The following is a 25,175-nucleotide window of genomic DNA, read 5'->3' as shown; positions in this document are numbered from 1 at the left end:
GTTCCTTCCACCCCAGGTAGTTCTGTTTGTGACTTGAAAAAGCCCACTGTGTGGGCGAAACGTAGTCAATAAAGGATCACATTATACTGCATATGTGTTTATATTTCCATTGTGTCGGTATGTTATACCATTTATTTCCACCTCTGTAAGGTATTGACTAGCGTCCACGCCAAGGGCATGTACCACTGTAAGCTCTTGACTAGCGTCCACACCAAGGTTATGTACCTCTGTATGCTGTTGACCAGCGTCCACACCAAGGGTATGTACCTCTGTAAGCTGTTGACTAGAACTTCAACAAGGGTATGGACCTCTGTAAGCTGTTGACCAACGTCCACAACAAGGGTATGTACCTCTGTAAGCTGTTGACCAGCGTCCACAACAATGGTAGGTACCTCTGTAAGTTTTTCACTAGCTCCACACTGATTGTATGTAATTCTGTAAGATGTTGCCTAGCGTCCACACCAAAGGTATGTACCTCTGTAAGCTGCTGACTACCATCCACACCAAGGGTATGTACCTCTGTAAGCTGCTGAATACTATGCACACCAAGGCTATGTACCTCTGTAAGCTGCTGACTATTATGCACACCAATGCTTTGTACCTCTGTAAGCTGCTGGCTACCGTCCACAGCAAGGCTATGTACCTCTGTAAGTTCTTCACTAGCGTCCACAACAAGGTTATGTACCTCTGAAAAGTATTGACTAGCGTCCACTCCAAGGGTATATACCTCTGTAAGCTCTTGACTAGCGTCCACACCAAGGGTATGTACCTCTGTAAGGTATTGACTAGCGTTCATGCTAAGGGTATGTACCTCTGTAAGCTATTGACTAGTGTCCACTCCAAGGGTATGCACATCTGTAAGTTCTTCACTAGCGTCCACACTAAGGGTATGTACCTCTGTAAGCTATTGACTAGCGTCCACGCGAAGGTTATGTACCTTTGTCAGCTCTTGACTAGCGCCCACACCAAGGATATGTACCTCCGTAAGGTGTTCACTAGCGTCAAAACCAAGGGTATTACTTCTGTAAGCTGTTGGCTAGCGTCCACACCCAAGGGAATGTACCTCTGTAAGCTGTTGACTAGCGTTCACACCATGGGTATGTACCTCTGCAAGCTCTTTACTATCGTCCACACCAAGGGTATGTACCTCAGTAAGTTATTCACTAACGTCCACACCACGGGTATGTACCTTTGTTAGCTATTGACTAGCGTCCACACCAAGGATATGTACCTCTGTAAGCTGTTCACTAGCGTCCACACCAAGGGTATGTACTTCTGTAAGCTGTTGACTAACGTCCACACCAAGGATATGTACCTCAGTAAGCTGTTCACTAGCGTCCACACCCAAGGGAATGTGCCTCTGTAAGCTGTTGACTAGCGTCCACACCAAGGGTATGTACTTCTGTAAGGTGTTGACTAGCGTCCACACCATGGGTATGTACCTCTGCAAGCTCTTTACTATCGTCCACACTATGGGTATGTACCTCTGTAAGTTATTCACTAGCGTCCACACCAAGGGTATGTACCTTTGTAAGCTATTGACAAGCGTCCATGCCAAGGGTATGTACCTCTGTCAGCTCTTGACTAGCGTCCACACCAAGGGTATGTACCTCTGTATGCTGTTGACTAGCGTCCACACCAAAGGTATGTACTTCTGCAAGCTGTTGACTAGCGTCCACACAATGGGTATGTACCTCTGCAAGCTCTTGACTATCGTCCACATCAAGGGTATGTACCTCTGTAAGTTCTTCACTAGCGTCCACACCAAGGGAATGTACCTCTGTAAGCTCTTGAATAGCGTCCACGCCAATGGAATGCACCTCTGTCAGCTCTTGACTAGCGTCCACACCAAGGGTATGTACCTCAGTAAGCTGTTCACTAGCGTCCACACCAAGGATATGTACTTCTGTAAGCTCTTGACTAGCGTCCACACCAAGTGAATGTACCTCTGTAAGTTATTAAATAATGTACACAACAAGGGTATGTACCTCTGTAAGTTCCTCACAAGCGTCCACAACAAGGTTATGTACCTCTGTAAGGTATTGACTAGCGTCCACGCCAAGGGTATGTACCTCTGTCAGCTCTTGACTAGCGTCCACACCAAGGGTATGTACCTCTGTATGCTGTTGACTAGCGTCCACACCAAAGGTATGTACTTCTGCAAGCTGTTGACTAGCGTCCACACAATGGGTATGTACCTCTGCAAGCTCTTGACTATCGTCCACATCAAGGGTATGTACCTCTGTAAGTTCTTCACTAGCGTCCACACCAAGGGAATGTACCTCTGTAAGCTCTTGAATAGCGTCCACGCCAATGGAATGCACCTCTGTCAGCTCTTGACTAGCGTCCACACCAAGGGTATGTACCTCAGTAAGCTGTTCACTAGCGTCCACACCAAGGATATGTACTTCTGTAAGCTCTTGACTAGCGTCCACACCAAGTGAATGTACCTCTGTAAGTTATTAAATAATGTACACAACAAGGGTATGTACCTCTGTAAGTTCCTCACAAGCGTCCACAACAAGGTTATGTACCTCTGTAAGGTATTGACTAGCGTCCACGCCAAGGGTATGTACCTCTGTAAGCTCTTGACTAGCGTCCACACCAAGGGTATGTACCTCTGTATGCTATTGACTAGCGTCCACAACAAGGTTATGTACCTCTGTAAGGTATTGACTAGCGTCCACGCCAAGGGTATGTTCCTCTGTAAGCTCTTGACTAGCGTCCTCAACAAGGGTATGTACCTCTGTAAGCTGTTAACTAACGTCCACAACAATGGTACGTATCTCTGTAAGTTCTTCACTAGCGTCCACACTAAGGGTATGTGCTTCTGTAACATGTTGCCTAGCATCCACAAAAAAGGTATGTACCTCTGTAAGCTGCTAACTACCATCCACACCAAGGGTATGTACCTCTGTAAGCTGCTGACTACATCCACACCAAGGGTATGCACCTCTGTAAGCTGCTGACAACCATCCACATCTAGGGTATGCACCTCTGTAAGCTGCTACCATCCACACCAAGGGTATGCACCTCTGTAAGCTGCTGACTACATCCACACCAAGGGTATGCACCACTGTAAGCTGCTGACTACATCCACACCAAGGGTATGCACCTCTGTAAGCTGCTGACTACATCCACACCAAGGGTATGCACCTCTGTAAGCTGCTGACTACATCCACACCAAGGGTATGCACCACTGTAAGCTGCTGACTACATCCACACCAAGGGTATGCACCTCTGTAAGCTGCTGACTGCATCCACACCAAGGGTATGCACCTCTGTAAGCTGCTGACTACATCCACACCAAGGGTATGCACCACTGTAAGCTGCTGACTACATCCACACCAAGGGTATGCACCTCTGTAAGCTGCTGACTGCTTCCACACCAAGGGTATGCACCTCTGTAAGCTGCTGACTACATCCACACCAAGGGTCTGCACCTCTGTAAGCTGCTGACTACATCCACACCAAGGGTATGCACCTCTGTAAGCTGCTGACTAAATCCACACCAAGGGTATGTACCTTTGTAAGCTGCTGACTACCATCCACACCAAGGGTATGTACCTCTGTAAGCTGCTGACTACCATCCACACCAAGGGTATGTACCTCTGTAAGCTACTGACTACAATCCACACCAAGGGTATGTACCTCTAAGCTGCTGACTACCATCCACACCAAAGGTATGTACCTCTGTAAGCTGCTGACTACCATCCACACCAAGGGTATGTACCTCTGTAAGCTGCTGACTACCATCCACACCTAGGGTATGTATCTCTGTAAGCTGCTAACTACAATCCACACCAAGGGTATGTACCTCTGTAAGCTGCTGACTACCATCCACACCAAGGGTATGTACCTCTGTAAGCTGCTGACTACCATACACACCAAGGGTATGTACCTCTGTAAGCTGCTGACTACCATCCACACCAAGGGTATGTACCTCTGTAAGCTGCTAAATGCCATCCACACCAAGGGTATGTGCCTCTGTAAGCTGCTGACTACCATCCACACCAAGGGTATGTACCTCTGTAAGCTGCTGACTACATCCACACCAAGGGTATGTACCTCTGTAAGCTGCTGACAACCATCCACACCAAGGGTATGCATCTCTGTAAGCTGCTGACTGCCATCCACACCACGGGTATGTACCTCTGTAAGCTGCTGACTACCATCCACACCAAGGGTATGTACCTCTGCAAGCTGCTGACTACCATCCACACCAAGGGTATGCACCTCTGTAAGCTGCTGACTACCATCCACACAAAGGGTATGCACCTCTGTAAGCTGCTGACTACCATCCACACCAAGGGTATGTACCTCTGTAAGCTGCTGACTACCATCCACACCAAGGGTATGTACCTCTGCAAGCTGCTGACTACCATCCACACCAAGGGTATGTACCTCTGTAAGCTGTTGACTACCATCCACACCTAGGGTATGTACCTCTGTAAGCTGCTGACTACCATCCACACCAAGGGTATGTACCTCTGTAAGCTGCTGACTACCATCCACACCAAAGGTATGTACCTCTGTAAGCTGCTGACTACCATCCACACCAAGGGTATGTACCTCTTTAAGCTGCTGACTACCATCCACACCAAGGGTATGCACCTCTGTAAGCTGCTGACTACCATCCACACCAAGGGTATGCACCTCTGTAAGCTGCTGACTACCATCCACACCAAGGGTATGTACCTCTGTAAGCTGCTGACTACCATCCACACCAAGGGTTTGTACCTCTGTAAGCTGCTGACTACCATCCACACCAAGGGTATGTACCTCTGTAAGCTGCTTACTACCATCCACACCAAGGGTATGTACCTCTGTAAGCTGCTGACTACCATCCACACCAAGGGTATGTACCTCTGTAAGCTGCTGACTACCATCCACACCAAGGGTATGTACCTCTGTAAGCTGCTGACTACCATCCACACCAAGGGTATGTACCTCTGTAAGCTGCTGACTACCATCCACACCAAGGGTATGTACCTCTGTAAGCTGCTGACTACAATCCACACCAAGGGTATGTACCTCTAAGCTGCTGACTACCATCCACACCTAGGGTATATACATCTGTAAGCTGCTGACTACCATCCACACCAAGGGTATGTACCTCTGTAAGCTGCTGACTACCATCCACACCTAGGGTATGTATCTCTGTAAGCTGCTAACTACCATCCACACCAAGGGTATGTACCTCTGTAAGCTGCTGACTACCATCCACACCAGGAGTATGTACCTCTGTAAGCTGCTAAGTGCCATCCACACCAAGGGTATGTACCTCTGTAAGCTGCTGACTACCATCCACACCAAGGGTATGTACCTCTGTAAGCTGCTGACTACCATACACACCAAGGGTATGTACCTCTGTAAGCTGCTGACTACCATCCACACCAAGGGTATGTACCTCTGTAAGCTGCTAACTGCCATCCACACCAAGGGTATGTGCCTCTGTAAGCTGCTGACTACCATCCACACCAAGGGTATGTACCTCTGTAAGCTGCTGACTACATCCAGACCAAGGGTATGTACCTCTGTAAGCTGCTGACAACCATCCACACCAAGGGTATGCATCTCTGTAAGCTGCTGACTGCCATCCACACCACGGGTATGTACCTATGTAAGCTGCTGACTACCATCCACACCAAGGGTATGTACCTCTGCAAGCTGCTGACTACCATCCACACCAAGGGTATGCACCTCTGTAAGCTGCTGACTACCATCAACACCAAGGGTATGTACCTCTGTAAGCTGCTGACTACCATCCACACCAAGGGTATGTACCGCTGTAAGCTGCTGACTACCATCCACACCAAAGGTATGTACCTCTGTAAGCTGCTGACTACCATCCACACAAAGGGTATGTACCTCTGTAAGCTGCTGACTACCATCCACACCAAGGGTATGTACCGCTGTAAGCTGCTGACTACCATCCGCACCAAGGGTATGCACCTCTGTAAGCTGCTGACTACCATCCACACCAAGGGTATGTACCTCTGTAAGCAGCTGACTACCATCCACACCAAGGGTTTGTACCTCTGTAAGCTGCTGACTACCATCCACACCAAGGGTATGTACCTCTGTAAGCTGCTTACTACCATCCACACCAAGGGTATGTACCTCTGTAAGCTGCTGACTACCATCCACACCAAGGGTATGTACCTCTGTAAGCTGCTGACTACCATCCACACCAAGGGTATGTACCTCTGTAAGCTGCTGACTACCATCCACACCAAGGGTATGTACCTCTGTAAGCTGCTGACTACCATCCACACCAAGGGTATGCACCTCGGTAAGCTGCTGACTACCATCCACACCAAGGGTATGCACCTCTGTAAGCTGCTGACTACCATCCACACCAAGGGTATGTACCTCTGTAAACTGCTGACTACCATCCACACCAAGGGTTTGTACCTCTGTAAGCTGCTGACTACCATCCACACCAAGGGTATGTACCTCTGTAAGCTGCTTACTACCATCCACACCAAGGGTATGCACCTCTGTAAGCTGCTGACTACCATCCACACCAAGGGTATGTACCTCTGTAAGCTGCTGACTACCATCCACACCAAGGGTATGTACCTCTGTAAGCTGCTGACTACCATCCACACCAAGGGTATGTACCTCTGTAAGCTGCTGACTACCATCAACACCAAGGGTATGTACCTCTGTAAGCTGCTGACAACAATCCACACCAAGGGTATGTACCTCTAAGCTGCTGACTACCATCCACACAAAGGGTATATACCTCTGTAAGCTGCTGACTACCATCCACACCAAGGGTATGTACCTCTGTAAGCTGCTGACTACCATCCACACCAAGGGTATGTACCTCTGTAAGCTGCTGACTACCATCCACACCAAGAGTATGTACCTCTGTAAGCAGCTAAGTGCCATCCACACCAAGGGTATGTACCTCTGTAAGCTGCTGACTACCATCCACACCAAGGGTATGTACCTCTGTAAGCTGCTGACTACCATACACACCAAGGGTATGTACCTCTGTAAGCTGCTGACTACCATCCACACCAAGGGTATGTACCTCTGTAAGCTGCTAACTGCCATCCACACCAAGGGTATGTGCCTCTGTAAGCTGCTGACTACCATCCACACCAAGGGTATGTTCCTCTGTAAGCTGCTGACTACATCCACACCAAGGGTATGTACCTCTTTAAGCTGCTGACAACCATCCACACCAAGGGTATGCATCTCTGTAAGCTGCTGACTGCCATCCACACCACGGGTATGAACCTATGTAAGCTGCTGACTACCATCCACACCAAGGGTATGTACCTCTGCAAGCTGCTGACTACCATCCACACCAAGGGTATGTACCTCTGTAAGCTGCTGACTACCATCCACACCAAGGGTATGTACCTCTGTAAGCTGCTGACTACCATCCACACCAAGGGTATGTACCTCTGTAAGCTGCTGACTACCATCCACACCAAGGGTATGTACCGCTGTAAGCTGCTGACTACCATCCACACCAAAGGTATGTACCTCTGTAAGCTGCTGACTACCATCCACACCAAGGGTATGTACCTCTGTAAGCTGCTGACTACCATCCACACCAAGGGTATGCACCTCTGTAAGCTGCTGACTACCATCCGCACCAAGGGTATGCACCTCTGTAAGCTGCTGACTACCACCCACACTAAGGGTATGTACTTCTGTAAGCTGCTGACTACCATCCACACCAAGGGTTTGTACCTCTGTAAGCTGCTGACTACCATCCACACCAAGGGTATGTACCTCTGTAAGCTGCTTACTACCATCCACACCAAGGGTATGTACCTCTGTAAGCTGCTGACTACCATCCACACCAAGGGTATGTACCTCTGTAAGCTGCTGACTACCATCAACACCAAGGGTATGTACCTCTGTAAGCTGCTGACTACCATCCACACCAAGGGTATGTACCTCTGTAAGCTGCTGACTACCATCCACACCTAGGGTATGTACCTCTGTAAGCTGCTGACTACCATCCACACCTAGGGTATGTACCTCTGTAAGCTGCTGACTACCATCCACACCAAGGGTATGTACCTCTGTAAGCTGCTGACTACATCCACACCAAGGGTATGTACCTCTGTAAGCTGCTGACTACCATCCACACCAAGGGTATTTACCTCTGTAAGCTGCTGACTACATCCACACCAAGGGTATGTACATCTGTAAGCTGCTGACTACATCCACACCAAGGGTATGGACCTCTGTAAGCTGCTGACTACATCCACACCAAGGGTATGTACCTCTGTAAGCTGCTGACTACCATCCACACCAAGGGTATGTACCTCTGTAAGCTGCTGACTACATCCACACCAAGGGTATGTACCTCTGTAAGCTGCTGACTACCATCCACACCAAGGGTATGTACCTCTGTAAGCTGCTGGCTACATCCACACCAAGGGTATGTACCTCTGTAAGCTGCTGACTACCATCCACACCAAGGGCATGTACCTATGCAAGCTGCGGACTACATCCACACCAAGGGTATGTACCTCTGTAAGCTGCTGACTACCATCCACACCAAGGGTATGTACCTCTGTAAGCTGCTGACTACCATCCACACCAAGGGTATGTACCTCTGTAAGCTGCTGACTACATCCACACCAAGGGTATGTACCTCTGTAAGCTGCTGACTACCATCCACACCAAGGGTATTTACCTCTGTAAGCTGCTGACTACATCCACAGCAAGGGTATGTACCTCTGTAAGCTGCTGACTACATCCACACTAAGGGTATGTACGTCTGTAAGCTGCTGACTACATCCACACCAAGGGTATGTACCTCTGTAAGCTGCTGACTACATCCACACCAAGGGTATGTACCTCTGTAAGCTGCTGACTACATCCACACCAAGGTTATGTACCTCTGTAAGCTGCTGACTACCATCCACACCAAGGGTATGTACCTCTGTAAGCTGCTGACTACATCCGCACCAGGGGTATGTACCTCTGTAAGCTGCTGACTGCCATCCTCACCAAGGGTATGTACCTCTGTAAGCTGCTGACTACATCCACACCAAGGGTATGTACCTCTGTAAGCTGCTGACTACCATCCACACCAAGGGCATGTACCTCTGTAAGCTGCGGACTACATCCACACCAAGGGTATGTACCTCTGTAAGCTGCTGAGTACCATCCACACCAAGGGTATGTACCTCTGTAAGCTGCTGACTACCATTCACACCAAGGGTATGTACCTCTGTAAGCTGCTGACTACCATCCACACCAAGGGTATGTACCTCTGTAAGCTGCTGACTACCATCCACACCAAGGGTATGCACCTCTCTAAGCTGCTGACTACCATCCACACCAAGGGTATGTACCTCTGTAAGCTGCTGACTACCATCCACGCCAAGGGTATGTACCTCTGTAAGCTGCTGACTACCACCCACACCAAGGGTATGTACCTCTGTAAGCTGCTGACTACATCCACACCAAGGGTATGTACCTCTGTAAGCTGCTGACTACATCCACACCAAGGGTATGTACCTCTGTAAGCTGCTGACTACATCCACACCAAGGGTATGTACCTCTGTAAGCAGCTGACTACCATCCACACCAAGGATATGTACCTCTGTAAGCTGCTGACTACCATCCACACCAAGGGTATGTACTTCTGAAAGCTGCTGACTACCACGCACACCAAGGGTATGTACCTCTGTAAGCTGCTGACTACATCCACACCAAGGGTATGTACCTCTGTAAGCTGCTGACTACTTACTCACCAAGGGTATGTACTTCTGTAAGCTGCTGACTACATCCACACCAAGGGTATGTACCTCTGTAAGCTGCTGACTACCATCCACACCAAGGGTATGTACCTCTGTAAGCTGCTGACTACCATCCACACGTAGGGTATGTACCTCTGTAAGCTGCTGAACTACCACCCACACCAAGGGTATGTACCTCTGTAAGCTGCTGACTACATCCACACCAAGGGTATGTACCTCTGTAAGCTGCTGACTACATCCACACCAAGGGTATGTACCTCTGTAAGCTGCTGACTACATCCACACCAAGGGTATGTACCTCTCTAAGCTGCTGACTACCATCCACACCAAGGGTACGTACCTCTGTAAGCTGCTGACTACCACCCACACCAAGGGTATGTACCTCTGTAAGCTGCTGAGTACAGCCACACCAAGGGTATGTACCTCTGTAAGCTGCTGACTACATCCACACCAAGGGTATGTACCTCTGTATGCTGCTGACTACATCCACACCAAGGGTATGTACCTCTGTAAGCTGCTGACTACCATCCACACCAAGGGTATGTACCTCTGTAAGCTGCTGACTCCCATCCACACCAAGGGTATGTACCTCTGTAAGCTGCTGACTACCATCCACACCAAGGGTATGTACCTCTGTAAGCTGCTGACTACCATCCACACCAAGGGTATGTACCTCTAAGCTGCTGACTACCATCCACACCAAGGGTATGTACCTCTGTAAGCTGCTGACTACCATCCACACCAAGGGTATATACCTCTGTAAGCTGCTGACTACCATCCACACCAAGGGTATGTACCTCTGTAAGCTGCTGACTACCATCCACACCAAGGGTATGTACCTCTGTAAGCTGCTGACTATCATCCACACCAAGGGTATGTACCTCTGTAAGCTGCTGACTACCATCCACACAAAGGGTATGTACCTCTTTAAGCTGCTGACTGCCATCCACACCAAGGGTATGTACATCAGTAAGCTGCTGACTACCATCCACACCAAGGGTATGTACCTCTGTAAGCTGCTGACTACCATCCACACCAAGGGTATGTACCTCTGTAAGCTGGTGACTACCATCCACACCAAGGGTATGTACCTCTGTAAGCTGCTGACTACCATCCACACCAAGGGTATGTACCTCTGTAAGCTGCTGACTACCATCCACACCAAGGGTATGTTCCTCTGTAAGCTGCTGACTACCATCCACACCAAGGGTATGTACCTTTGTAAGCTGCTGACTACCATCCACACCAAGGGTATGTACCTCTGTAAGCTGCTGACTACCATCCACACCTAGGGTATGTACCTCTGTAAGCTGCTGACTACCATCCACACCAAGGGTATGTACCTCTGTAAGCTGCTGACTACCATCCACACCAAGGGTATGTACCTCTGTAAGCTGCTGACTACCATCCACACCAAGGGTATGTACCTCTGTAAGCTGCTGACTACCATCCACACCAAGGGTATGTACCTCTGTAAGCTGCTGTCTACCATCCACACATAGGGTATGTACCTCTGTAAGCTGCTGACTACCATCCACACCAAGGGTATGTACCTCTGTAAGCTGCTGACTACCATCCACACCAAGGGTATGTACCTCTGTAAGCTGCTGACTGCCATCCACACCAAGGGTATGTACATCAGTAAGCTGCTGACTACCATCCACACCAAGGGTATGTACCTCTGTAAGCTGCTGACTACCATCCACACCAAGGGTATGTACCTCTGTAAGCTGCTGACTACCATCCACACCAAGGGTATGTACCTCTGTAAGCTGCTGACTACCATCCACACCAAGGGTATGTACCTCTGTAAGCTGCTGACTACCATCCACACCAAGGGTATGTTCCTCTGTAAGCTGCTGACTACCATCCACACCAAGGGTATGTACCTCTGTAAGCTGCTGACTACCATCCACACCAAGGGTATGTACCTCTGTAAGCTGCTGACTACCATCCACACCAAGGGTATGTACCTCTGTAAGCTGCTGACTACCATCCACACCAAGGGTATGTACCTCTGTAAGCTGCTGACTACCATCCACACCAAGGGTATGTACCTCTGAAAGCTGTTGACTACCATCCACACCAAGGGTATGTACCTCTGTAAGCTGCTGACTACCATCCACACCAAGGGTATGTACCTCTGTAAGCTGCTGACTACCATCCACACCAAGGGTATGTACCTCTGTAAGCTGCTGACTACCGTCCACACCAAGGGTATGTACCTCTGTAAGCTGCTGACTACCATCCACACCAAGGGTATGTACCTCTGTAAGCTGCTGTCTACCATCCACACATAGGGTATGTACCTCTGTAAGCTGCTGACTACCATCCACACCAAGGGTATGTACCTCTGTAAGCTGCTGACTACCATCCACACCAAGGGTATGTACCTCTGTAAGCTGCTGACTACCATCCACACCAAGGGTATGTACCTCTGTAAGCTGCTGACTACCATCCACACCTAGGGTATGTACCTCTGTAAGCTGCTGACTACCATCCACACCAAGGGTATGTACCTCTGTAAGCTGCTGACTACCATCCACACCAAGGGTATGTACCTCTGTAAGCTGCTGACTACCATCCACACCTAGGGTATATACCTCTGTAAGCTGCTGACTACCATCCACACCTAGGGTATGTACCTCTGTAAGCTGCTGACTACCATCCACACCTAGGGTATGTACCTCTGTAAGCTGCTGAGTACCGTCCACACCAAGGGTATGTACCTCTGTAAGCTGCTGACTACCATCCACACCAAGGGTATGTACCTCTGTAAGCTGCTGACTACCATCCACACCTAGGGTATGTACCTCTGTAAGCTGCTAACTACCTTCCACACCAAGGGTATGTACCTCTTTAAGCTGCTGACTACCATCCACACCAAGGGCATGCACCTCTGTGAGCTGCTGACTACCATCCACACCAAGAATATGCACCTCTGTAAGCTGCTGACTACCATCCACACCAAGGGTATGTACCTCTGTAAGCTGCTGACTACCATCCACACCAAGGGTATGTACCTCTGTAAGCTGCTGACTACACCCACACCAAGCGTATGTACCTCTGTAAGCTGCTGACTACCATCCACACCAAGGGTATGTACCTCTGTAAGCTGCTGACTACCATCCACACCAAGGGTATGTACCTCTGTAAGCTGCTGACTACCATCCACACCAAGGGTATGTACCTCTGTAAGCTGCTGACTACCATCCACACCAAGGGTATGTACCTCTGTAAGCTGCTGACTACCATCCACACCAAGGGTATGTACCTCTGTAAGCTGCTGACTACCATCCACACCAAGGGTATGTTCCTCTGTAAGCTGCTGACTACCATCCACACCAAGGGTATGTACCTCTGTAAGCTGCTGACTACCATCCACACCAAGGGTATGTACCTCTGTAAGCTGCTGACTACATCCACACCAAGGGTATGTACCTCTGTAAGCTGCTGACTACCATCCACACCAAGGGTATGTACCTCTGTAAGCTGCTGACTACCATCCACACCAAGGGTATGTACCTCTGTAAGCTGCTGACTACCATCCACACCAAGGGTATGTACCTCTGTAAGCTGCTGACTACCATCCACACCAAGGGTATGTACCTCTGTAAGCTGCTGACTACCATCCACACCTAGGGTATGTACCTCTGTAAGCTGCTGACTACCATCCACACCAAGGGTATGTACCTCTGTAAGCTGCTGACTACCATCCACACCAAGGGTATGTACCTCTGTAAGCTGCTGACTACCATCCACACCAAGGGTATGTACCTCTGTAAGCTGCTGACTACCATCCACACCAAGGGTATGTACCTCTGTAAGCTGCTGACTACCATCCACACCTAGGGTATGTACCTCTGTAAGCTGCTGACTACCATCCACACCAAGGGTATGTACCTCTGTAAGCTGCTGACTACCATCCACACCAAGGGTATGTACCTCTGTAAGCTGCTGACTACCATCCACACCTAGGGTATGTACCTCTGTAAGCTGCTGACTACCATCCACACCAAGGGTATGTACCTCTGTAAGCTGCTGACTACCATCCACACCTAGGGTATGTACCTCTGTAAGCTGCTGACTACCATCCACACCAAGGGTATGGGGTGCATAATAAAGATAATAAAGTGGGGCACGTTGTTATTTATCTCTCTTAGTAAAGTGAATGGAGGTTGAGGGAATATAAAAGTGTGAGATATTAACACTGTAGTTTGGATCAACAACGCTAAGTGGCGATTATCTAAGTGTAGTGGTAAGTGAATACCCACAAGTTGCAATAAAGTGGATTTTGTTTTGCTGAATGGAAAGTTTTTTTTGGCAAAGTTTCCAGAGTGCAATAAAGAGTCAGTTTATTTCAAACTTTGTTGAGGTAAGGGAAGAATGGTGTCAAGTTTACTATCAATAAGATACACTTATAATACTGGAATAAGTGTTGATACGTTACGATCGATGGGAAAACTTTTCCACACAGTTTCCATTTCTACCTTAGACTGGAAAATATTCTACCACCGAAAATATCAGTATATACTTTAATGTTAGACATATGTCGTAGCAACAAAGTTGAGATGACCGTGAACGCATCGTTGGAGTTAGACGTAGCGAGGTAACAGGAGTATTTAGATCTGCACGAAGATCCGCGGAACTGTCCTCGCTCAAGACGATGTTTAAGGCCCATTTCGTGGTAAACTCCTATGTTCTCTGTCGTCGTGAAGTAAAGGAAGAGGAAGACTGTGTGAAGTGAATGATGGAAGAAGATAAAGATATTAGGACTGACCACAGAAGAGGAGGTTATAAGTAGTTCTGAGGTTTAAACAAGATACATGAGCAAATAGCACATATTTATCAGAAAACGTTTCTGTCCTGATCTTTGTATCTTAGAAGTGTTCAAGGTCCCAGGACCAAAACGTTTTCTAATACGTTCTAGTATTCGCTCACCTGTTATTTTAAACTATTTTTGACATTAATTCCCAAAATTAATATTGTGTAGTTGAGCGACTAACACACATGTAGTAAAGGTCAAAATCTAGTTACATCAGGAAAGGTAAAAGGTGGAAGACAAGAAAGGAACCCAGAGGTGAACACGATTCTTTCCGTCTTTGAGGTTATAACACAGGTGCCAGATAGGAATAGGAAAGGTGTGTGAAGGTTGGATTGTAGGAAAGGTGACTGACTGAGCTTCAAGATGTAGGAACTCCAGAGGTGAGAAGCTCTCAGAGAGCCGCAGAGAAGTGTAAACAGTGTTTAGAGGTTTCCATTGGACTCTTGAGGTTTTCAAAGGGACTCTTGAGAGAGACACCTGGTAGTTATACTCTCTGACGAGGACAGGTCACGGCAGGTCAAGCAACGGATGTCACACTCCCAAATGAAAGAAAAGGGACACCGATGAGAATAACAGGACGAAAGACTGGAAGATGGGACATCCGAACTCGATAACCCTTGAAGAGTGAGTATGATGGTACCTCTCAAAGAACCAGAATAGAAAAGAATGATAGATTCAAAAAAGAATTATAGATTTTAGCATTCGGTAACTCTAGGAATGGTTATAACTCAAGACATGAATAAAAGAGCAGTTCTCGCTGACCCAACCACATCCTGGCCTATAAGCCGGCTATAATTAACCGGCTATAAGCTATCCATGATAAGCCAGCTATAACAAGCAGCTGTCATACGCTAGCTATAATAAGCCAGCTATAATAAGCCAGTTATGATAAGCTCTATAACAACAGTTATAAATCAACAGTCCATAAACGTAATTAAATCTGACTTTCTATATCTCACCGTAAATTTCATTTTCTTCCTAAGTGAGGGTCGGAGACTGGCCAGTTGTGTGTTGTTGTCGTTGAAGTGAGCAAGACGTAGGAAGTTCACCATCCATGACGTGGACGCCACCTGCAGAATAATACATCACACTCAGCTAATACTACTTTTTTCTACACATAACATTGCGTATTTGATAAGTAAATACTCGTATTGCACAATAAAACTGATGATTGTGGTGGTGTTGTGTTTGTCAGACAAGAGTACAAAAGGACCCGAGTGGCAAGAACTCACTTTTTTGCAAGGTGGCAGATGCTAGCCTATATAATTTACAGCTCAGATTCGAGTGACAACGTTTGTTTAGTATAAGTTTGAAGCCAATCAGAAAAAGTATTAGTCAGTTGTTGATTAAAAATTAATATCACAGTCCATTAAAATTGGCAAATTGGGAATTACTGCATCCAGTGGCAGTGTGTTCCTAGTGTTCAAGAAGCCTCACCACTGGTGAAAATTAGCAGCCGATCAGAGAACTCAATCTTTAGTTATGGAGAGGATTCCAGCGTTGCCAAGTTTCTTTATTAAAATTTAATACGTCAACAAATTTGTCAGTACGCAAATTAAACTTAATGTGTACTATCCTGGGTACTGTCCTGGGTACTATGTAGACAGCCTGTACTGTCTGCATAAACACCCCATGCTGTCTGCCAGCTTAGTTCATATTTCGCGGCACTAAGGTGCTGCCCTCTGGGCCTGCCCAGGTCTGTGGGACGCTGGTCCCACACGCTCACTCAGTCAGCGGCCTAGAAGCAAGACACATGTCCTACTAGCTCTCTCCCTTGTGGGCATGGCCCTACTGGGCCATGGACACACAACACACAAGCCTGTGTACCCACCACGACTTTGCAAATAAGTAAAGAAGCCTCCGAAGACGTATCATGTGACTCCACACCACTGCATCACCAAACAAACCCGTTATAAATGGTGGGAAGCGGTGGTCGCAGCAGTTGTGTTTGCCCTGAGAGAGGAAGGAAGAGGAATGAAGTCATCTTCACTTTATCACCCTATACAAGAAGCATCCGTTTCTCAACGAGTTATCCTGATGTCATGTTTACATGCTTCAGCATCCAGACAAAGGTACAAGCAGGATCTAGCCGAAATTTGGCGAATTTCTTCGAGAATTGTAAGTGGTTTCCCAGTGACCCCACGCTACAGCGTCCCACGCTGTTTCTCAAATCACATGCTCAGCGTCACTTGTATGTTCTGCTGTTGTTGTTCAGCTCAGCACAGCTATTTCAGCAAGCCAGAGGTGAGTTTTGTGGTGATTTCTGCGTCCAGTGTGAGTTTCTCTACATGTTTGTGGAGAGAAGAGGAGGAAGTGGTCGTTCCTCGCCTTGTCCACGCTCGCCCTTCTGTACACTCACACCACCATGCCATCACCCCCTCTGCGGTGTTTTCTGCTGTTTTTCGTGTGAATTCTTTGCCAGAGCTGTGTATCCGAGTGCCCGAGGCCACTCGAAGCTACGTGGATCAGCATGCCACGTAGATCAGGAAGCCACATGGATCAACAAGCCACATAGATCAGCAAGCCACGTGGATCAGCATGCCACACAGATCACGACGCCACATGGATCACGACGCCACATGGGGTGTGGACGATGTCACATGGACCGACGAGCCACATGAATTGCCAGATGTCCCAGGCCTCATGCTGTGGTCTGATGCCCGACTTCATGACGTCACGATGTCTGCCTGACGTCACCTCGAGATGTCTGCTGATGTCACAATGCTGCTGACGTCACCTCGCGACGTCACGCCTGACATCACATGATGTCACATCGAGTGGTTCAGTAATTATGTCAGTATTGTCGAGAAGATTGAGAGAAGATATATGTCGTGTGTTAATTAATTCCTCTCGGTCAGTGTTCTCACATGTTAGTGTATAGCTAAGTGTCAGTTTTGTGCACAGAAAAGCATCTTTTGCTAGTTTAAGCCATGTTGTACCGCATGTACCGTAGGTGTGTGTAAAGTTTTCCGTGTGTCCAGTGTGGTCTGTGGCCAGACCCCCGAGTATTACCACTGTGTTACTTAGTCACACGGTGTGACCAGCGCGTTTGACAGCTGATATTAGTCAGCCCTGAGTATATGAGCCCTCTTTGTACAGAAAGCTCTTATGCTTGTCGCTCATAGTTGTTCTGCAGAATCGTACCTGCTACGATTCCCATCGAAATTTGTTTCACTTCACCTCCAGACCTTCAGAGTGCAGTTATATGTAGAGAAACAAGTCTGGGGACGCTTAGACTAACCTCTGCTATAACTCCAACTGCCGAGAGAATGACACTCGTCAAGCCGCAGTTAGTCCTGTCGGCAAGCGCTGTGTCAGCCTCATGTCACAAGCTTCAGTGAGCAGCCTGCACAAAAAAGATGTCACTTTGACTGCTAGCTCGCCCACTGCAGTCTGGTGTATGATGCTACGACTCCTAGATGTTTTGCCCAGTCGTCTCTGCCATGACTCGCTCCACGACTCACTCCACGCTAGTCGGCAGTGACAGCCCAGCGACAGTACCAGTCGAGAAGTGTCCTCCTGAGTCGGGTGCCAGAAGTCCTGCCCAGTTGCCGAGTTTAGTCGGCGCCTCACTCAAGGTCACCAGTATGTCGTGCCCCAGGTTGAGTGAAACCTGCAGTGACTCCTACGATGTCTGCTCCACTGTTCTAGAGGAGACCATACCGTGTTACGTCACAGCTCAGCTGCAGCGATGTCTCCTGTGTTGCAGTATCTGTATAGATGCAGAAAGGCGTGCAGTGATGCCCTTCGACGCTCACTGCCTATGACCACAATGTTTAGCACACCCCACTTTTTTTTTCTTCCCTCCCTGTACGAAGTTTTTTTTTCCAAGTCCATATGTGTATATACATGTTTTTTTTATTTTGTGTTCTGTGCCCTGTTTCTACGAGAGAGAGACCGAGATTTTTTTACCACCAGTATTGTCGCATCGGGACGAAGTTGGTGGCTGAGCGTATGTAGACAGCCTGCACTGTCTGCATAGACAGCCTATGCTGTCTGCCAGCTTAGTTCATATTTCGCGGCACTAAGGTGCTGCCCTCTGGGCCTGCCCAGGTCTGTGGGAGGCTGGTCCCACACGCTCACTCACTCAGCGGCCTAGAAGCAAGACACATGTCCTACTAGCTCTCTCTCCCTCGAGGGCATGGCCCTGCCGGGCCATGGGCACACAACACAAGCCTGTGTACCCACCACGACTTTGCAAATAAGTAAAGAAGCCTCTGAAGACATATCATTTGACTCCACGCCACTGCATCACCAAACAAACCCGTTATAACTATCCTGGGTACTGTTTGGGTACTGTCTTGGGTACTGTCCTGGGTACTATCCTGGGTACTCTCCTGGGTACTATCCTGGGTACTGTCCTGAGTACTGTCCTGGGTACTATCCTGGATACTATCCTGGATACTATCCTGGGTACTATCCTGAGTACTATCCTGACTACTGCTCTGGATACTATCCTGGGTCCTGTCCTGGGCACTATAATGGGTACTATCCTGGGTTCTATCACGATTATTAACGTTGGTACTATCCTGGGTACTATCCTGGGTACTGTCCTGGGTACTATCCTGGGTACTATCCTGGGTACTGTCCTGGGTACTGTCCTGGGTACTGTCTTGGGTACTGTCTTGGGTACTGTCCTGGGTACTATCCTGGGTATTGTCCTGGGTACTGTCCTGGGTACTATCTTGGGTACTATCCTGGGTACTATCCTGTGTACTGTCCTGGCTACTGTCCTGGGTACTATACTGAGTACTGTCCTGGGTGCTATCCTGGGTTCTATCCTGAGTATTATCCTGGGTACTATACTGGGTACTATCCTGGGTACTATCCTGGTTACCATCCTGGGTGCTATCCTGAGTACTATCCTGGGTACTGTCCTGGGTATTGTCCTGGGTACTGTCCTGGGTAATGTTCTGGGTACTATCTTGGGTACTATCCTGAGTACTATCCTGGGCATTGTCCTGGTTACTATCCTGGGTACTATCCTGGGTACTGTCCTGGGTGTATCCTGGGTTCTATCCTGAGTATTATCCTGGGTACTATCCTCGGTACTATCCTGGATACTATCCAGGGTACCATCCTGAGTACTATCCTGGATACTGTCCTGGGTATTGTCTTGGGTATTGTCCTGGGTACTGTCCTTGGTACAATCCTGGGTACCATTTTTAGTACTGTCCAGGGTACTATCCTGGGTACTGTCCTGGGTATTATCCCAGGTACTATTTTGAGTACTGTCCTGGGTACTATCCTGGGTACTGTTCTGGGTACTGTCTTGGGTACTATCCAGGGTACTATCCTGGGTACTATCCTGGGTACTATCCTGAGTACTATCCTGGCTGCTGTCCTGGGTACTATCCTGGATACTGTCCTGGGAACTATCTTGGGTACTATCCTTTGTTCTATTCTGAGTATTATCCGGGGTATTATCCTGAGTACTATCCTGGGTACTATCCTGGTACTATCCTGGGTGCTATGCTGAGTACTATCCTGGGTACTATCCTGGGTATTATCCTGGGTACTATCCTGGTACTATCCTGGGTACTATCCTGGTACTATCCTGAGTACTATCCTGGGTACTATCCTGGTGCTATCCTGGGTACTATCCTGGGTACTATCCTGGGTACTATCCTGTGTGCTATCCTGAGTACTATCCTGGGTATTATCCTGGTACTATCCTGGGTACTATCCTGAGTACTATCCTGGGTACTATCCTGGTACTATCCTGGGTGCTATGCTGAGTACTATCCTGGGTATTATCCTGGGTACTATCCTGGTACTATCCTGGGTACTATCCTGAGTACTATCCTGGGTACTATCCTGGCACTAACCTGGGTACTATCCTGGTACTATCTTGGGTACTATTCTGGTACTATCCTGGGTACTATCCTGGTACTATCCTGAGTACTATCCTGGGTACTATCCTGGTACTATCCTGGGTACTATCCTGGGTACTATCCTGGGTACTATCCTGTGTGATATCCTGAGTACTATCCTGGGTATTATCCTGGTACTATCCTGGGTACTATCCTGAGTACTATCCTGGGTACTATCCTAGGCGGATAAATTAAACACATGTGCAACACTTGGGTATCTTTAAGGAGGAAACGTTTCGCCACACAGTCTCTTCATCAGTCCATACAAAGGAGAATAGTGAAGAACAGGAGTTTGAGGTAATCAATCCCTCAGCCTTGAGTCGATGTGGTCAGTCCATCAATCTTGAAAAGACTACAGCATATGTGTGTTAAGTGGCTTATGTACTGTAGGCAGGAGAGGTGCAGCACATATGCTGTAGTCTTTTCAAGATTGATGGACTGACCACATCGACTCAAGGTTGAGGGACTGATTACCACAAACTCCTCCTGTTCTTTTACATTTAATATAGACAAATGCAAAGTTCTAAATGTTGGACAGGACAATAACCATGCCACATATAAACTAAATAATGTAGATCTTAATATTACGGATTGCGAAAAAGATTTAGGAGTTCTGGTTAGCAGTAATCTGAAACCAAGACAACAGTGCATAAGTGTTCGCAATAAAGCTAATAGAATCCTTGGCTTCATATCAAGAAGCATAAATAATAGGAGTCCTCAGGTTGTTCTTCAACTCTATACATCCTTGGTTAGGCCTCATTTAGATTATGCTGCACAGTTTTGGTCACCGTATTACAGAATGGATATAAATTCTCTGGAAAATGTACAAAGGAGGATGACAAAGTTGATCCCATGTATCAGAAACCTTCCCTATGAGGATAGACTAAGGGCCCTGAAACTGCACTCTCTAGAAAGACGTAGAATTAGGGGGGATATGATTGAGGTGTATAAATGGAAGACAGGAATAAATAAAGGGGATGTAAATAGTGTGCTGAAAATATCTAGCCTAGACAGGACTCGCAGCAATGGTTTTAAGTTGGAAAAATTCAGATTCAGGAAGGATATAGAAAAGTACTGGTTTGGTAATAGAGTTGGGGATGAGTGGAACAAACTCCCAAGTACCGTTATAGAGGCCAGAACGTTGTGTAGCTTTAAAAATAGGCTGGATAAATACATGAGTAGATGTGGGTGGGTGTGAGTTAGACCTGATAGCTTGTGCTACCAGGTCGGTTGCCGTGTTCCTCCCTTAAGTCAATGTGACCTGACCTGACTAGGTTGGGTGCATTGGCTTAAGCCGGTAGGAGACTTGGACCTGCCTCGCATGGGCCAGTAGGCCTTCTGCAGTGTTCCTTCGTTCTTATGTTCTTATGTTCTTATGTGCCTAATTTATCAACGTGTCTGTTGTGGTCCTGGGTACTATCCTGGGTACTATCCTGGGTACTATCCTGAGTAATAACCTGGGTAATAACCTGGGTACTATTCTGAGAACTATCCTGGGTACTATCCTGGGTACTACCCTGGGAACTGTCCTAGGTACTGTCCTGAGTATTATCCTGGGTACTATCCTGGGTACTATCCTGGGAACCGTCCTAGGTATTATCCTAAGTGCTATCCTGGGTACTATCCTGCGTACTATTCAGGGAACTGTCCTAGGTACTATCCTGAGTATTATCCTCGGAACTATCCTAGGAACAGTCCTAGGTACTGTCCTGAGTATTATCTTAGGTACTATCCTGGGTACTATCCAGGGTACTATCATGAGTATTATCCTGGGAACTACCCTGAGTACTATCCTGAGTACTATCCTGAATATTATCCTGCATACTATCCTGAGTATTATCCTGGGTACTATCCTGGGTACTATTCTGGGTACTATCTTGAGTATTATCCTCGGTGCTATCCTGGGTACTCTCCTGAGTATTATCCTGGATACAATCCTGGGTACTATCCTGGGTACTATCCTGGGTACTACCCTGGGTATTATCCTCGGTACTATCCTGGTTACTATCCTGGGTGCTATTCTGGGTACTCTCCTGAGTATTATCCTGGATACTATCCTGGCTACTATTCTGGGTACTATCCTGGGCACTACCCTGGGTATTATCCTCGGTACTATCCTGGTTACTATCCTGGGTGCTATTCTGGGTACACTCCTGAGTATTATCCTGGATGCCATCCTGGATACTCTCCTAAGTATTATACTGGATACCATCCTGGGTACTCTCCTGAGTATTATCCTGGATACCATCCTGGGTACTCTTATAAGTATTATACTGGATACCATCCTGGGTGCTATCCTGGGTATTATCCTTGATACTATCCTGAGTACTATCCTGGGTACTATCATGGAAACTATCCTGGGTATTACCCTGGGTAATATCCTGGGTACTATCCTGGGCACTATCCTGGGCACTATCCTGGGTACTATCCTGGGTACTATCCTGGGTAATATCCTGGGTACTATCCTGGGTACTATCCTGAGCACTATCCTGGGTAATATCCTGAGCACTATCCTGGGTACTATCCTGGGTAATAACCTGGGTAATATCCTGGGTACTATCCTGAGAACTATCCTGGGTACTATCCTGGGTACTATCCTGGGTACTATTCTGGTATTATCCTGGGTACTATCCTGGGTACCATCCAGGGTACTATCCTGGGTATTATCCTGGGTACTATCCTGGGTATTATCCTGGTACTATCCTGAGTACTATCCTGAGTGCTATCCTGGGTATTATCCTCGGTACTATCCTGGGTACTATCCTGGGTACTATCCTGGGTACACTCCTGAGTATTATCCTGGATACCATTCTGGGTACTCTCCTGAGTATTATCCTGGATACCATCCTGGGTACTCTCCTGAGTATTATCCTGGATAGTATCCTGAGTACTATCCTGGGTACTATCCTGGGTACTATCATGGGAACTATCCTGGGTACTATCCTGGGTCCTATCCTGGGTACTATCCTGGGCACTATCCTGGGTACTATCCTGGGTACTGTCCTGGGTACTATCCTCGGTAATATCCTGGGTACTATCCTGGATACTATCCTGGGTAATATCCTGGGTACTATCCTGAGTACTATCCTGGGTACTATCCTGGGTACTATTCTGGTACTATCCTGGGTACTATCCAGGGTACTATCCTGGGTATTACCCTGGGTACTATCCTGGGTACTATCCTGGGTACACTCCTGAGTATTATCCTGGATACCATCCTGGGTACTCTCCTGAGTATTATCCTGGATACTATCCTGGGTACTATCCTGGGTACTATCCTGGGCACTATCATGGGAACTATCCTGGATGCTCTCCTGGGTCCTATCCTGGGTACTATCCTGGATACTATCCTGGGAACTATCCTGGGTACTATCCTGGGTACTATCCTGGGTACTATGCTGTGTACTGTCCTGGGTACTGTCCTGGGTACTGTCTTGGGTACTGTCCTGGGTACTGTCCTGGGTACTACCCTGGGTAATAACCTGGGTACTATCCTGGGTACTATCCTGGGTACTATTCTGGTACTATCCTGGGTACTATCCTGGGTACTATCCAGGGTACTATCCTGGGTACTATCCTGGGTACTATCCTGGGTACTATCCTGGACACTATCCTAGTACTATCATGGATACTATCCTGGATACTATCCTGGATACTATCCTTTGTACTATCCTGGGCCTGAGATGCAGTAACCATTAAATATTGAAGACGTTCAGAAAAGATAAACTGAAATTTGTTTAGCATGATTTACCGAGAATATACGATAACCCGCACATAGGTGATTGGAACTCCTCCCTCATATGTGCTTCTCTCACCCATGTGCTTCTCCCTCCCATGTGCTTCTCCTTCCTATGTTCTTCTCCCTCCTATGTGCTTCTCCCTCTTATGTGCTTCTCCCTAATATGTACTTCTTTCACCTATTATAACCAGTTTGTTTGGTGACTGCAGAGCGGGGTTCAAATTATAAGATCTTTGGAGGCTTCTTTACTTATTTGCAAAGTCGTGGTGGGTACACAGGCTTGTGTGTTGTGCCCATGGCCCAGGAGGGCCATGCCCACGAGGGAGAGAGCTAGTAGGACTATTGACTGCTTCTAGGCCGCTGAGTGAGTGAAGGCGAGTGGGACCAGCGTCCCACTGACCTGGGCAGGCCTAAAGAGGGCAGCACCTTAGTGCCGCGAAATATAAACTAAGCTGGCAGACAGCATGGCTGTCTGTGCAGACAGTACATGCTGTCTACATTCGCTCGGCCACCTACCACATGGTCATCCCGACCATGTCTGGCGGTAAAAAAAACTCGGTCTTTCTCTCATACTAACAGGGCACAGAACACAAAATAAAAAACATTTATATACACATGGACATGGAAAAAAAAAACTTCTTACAGGGAGAGAAGAAAAAAACATGTGGGGTGTGCTAAACATCGTGGTCAAAGGCAGTGAGCATTGAGGGGCATCACTGCATGCCTTCCTGCATCTGAACAGATACTGCAACACAGGAGAAATCGTAGGAGTCACTGCAGGTTTCACTCAACCTGGGGCACGACATGCTGGTGCCCTCGAGTGAGGCGGTGTCAAAACTCGGCAACTGGGCAGGACTTCTGGCAAGAGACTCAGGAGGACACTTCTCGACTGGTACTGTCGCTGGGCTGTCACTACCAGCGAGCGTGGAGTAAGTCGTGGAGCGAGTCGTGGCAGAGACGACTGGGCGAAACATCTGGGAGTCATAACATCA

The 25,175-nt window shown here is 47.7% G+C and overlaps 1 protein-coding gene across 1 annotated transcript in view; it reads right to left on the bottom strand.

Moving 5' to 3' along the window:
• The window catches only part of LOC128703087 (carbohydrate sulfotransferase 11-like), a 237,080-nt gene that overhangs the window by 108,955 nt on the left and 102,950 nt on the right, over positions 1–25,175 (bottom strand). The window contains exon 3 of the mRNA XM_070103663.1: positions 15,531–15,641. Coding sequence (XP_069959764.1) covers positions 15,531–15,641 — 111 coding nt within the window. The remainder of the gene's footprint in view (positions 1–15,530; positions 15,642–25,175) is intronic.

This window comes from Cherax quadricarinatus, chromosome 86 (genome assembly GCF_038502225.1).
Source record: "Cherax quadricarinatus isolate ZL_2023a chromosome 86, ASM3850222v1, whole genome shotgun sequence".
NCBI classification, from domain to species: Eukaryota; Metazoa; Arthropoda; class Malacostraca; order Decapoda; family Parastacidae; genus Cherax; species Cherax quadricarinatus.
Note: the sequence above shows the minus strand (reverse complement) of the source record. Positions and strands in the feature narration are given on the sequence as shown.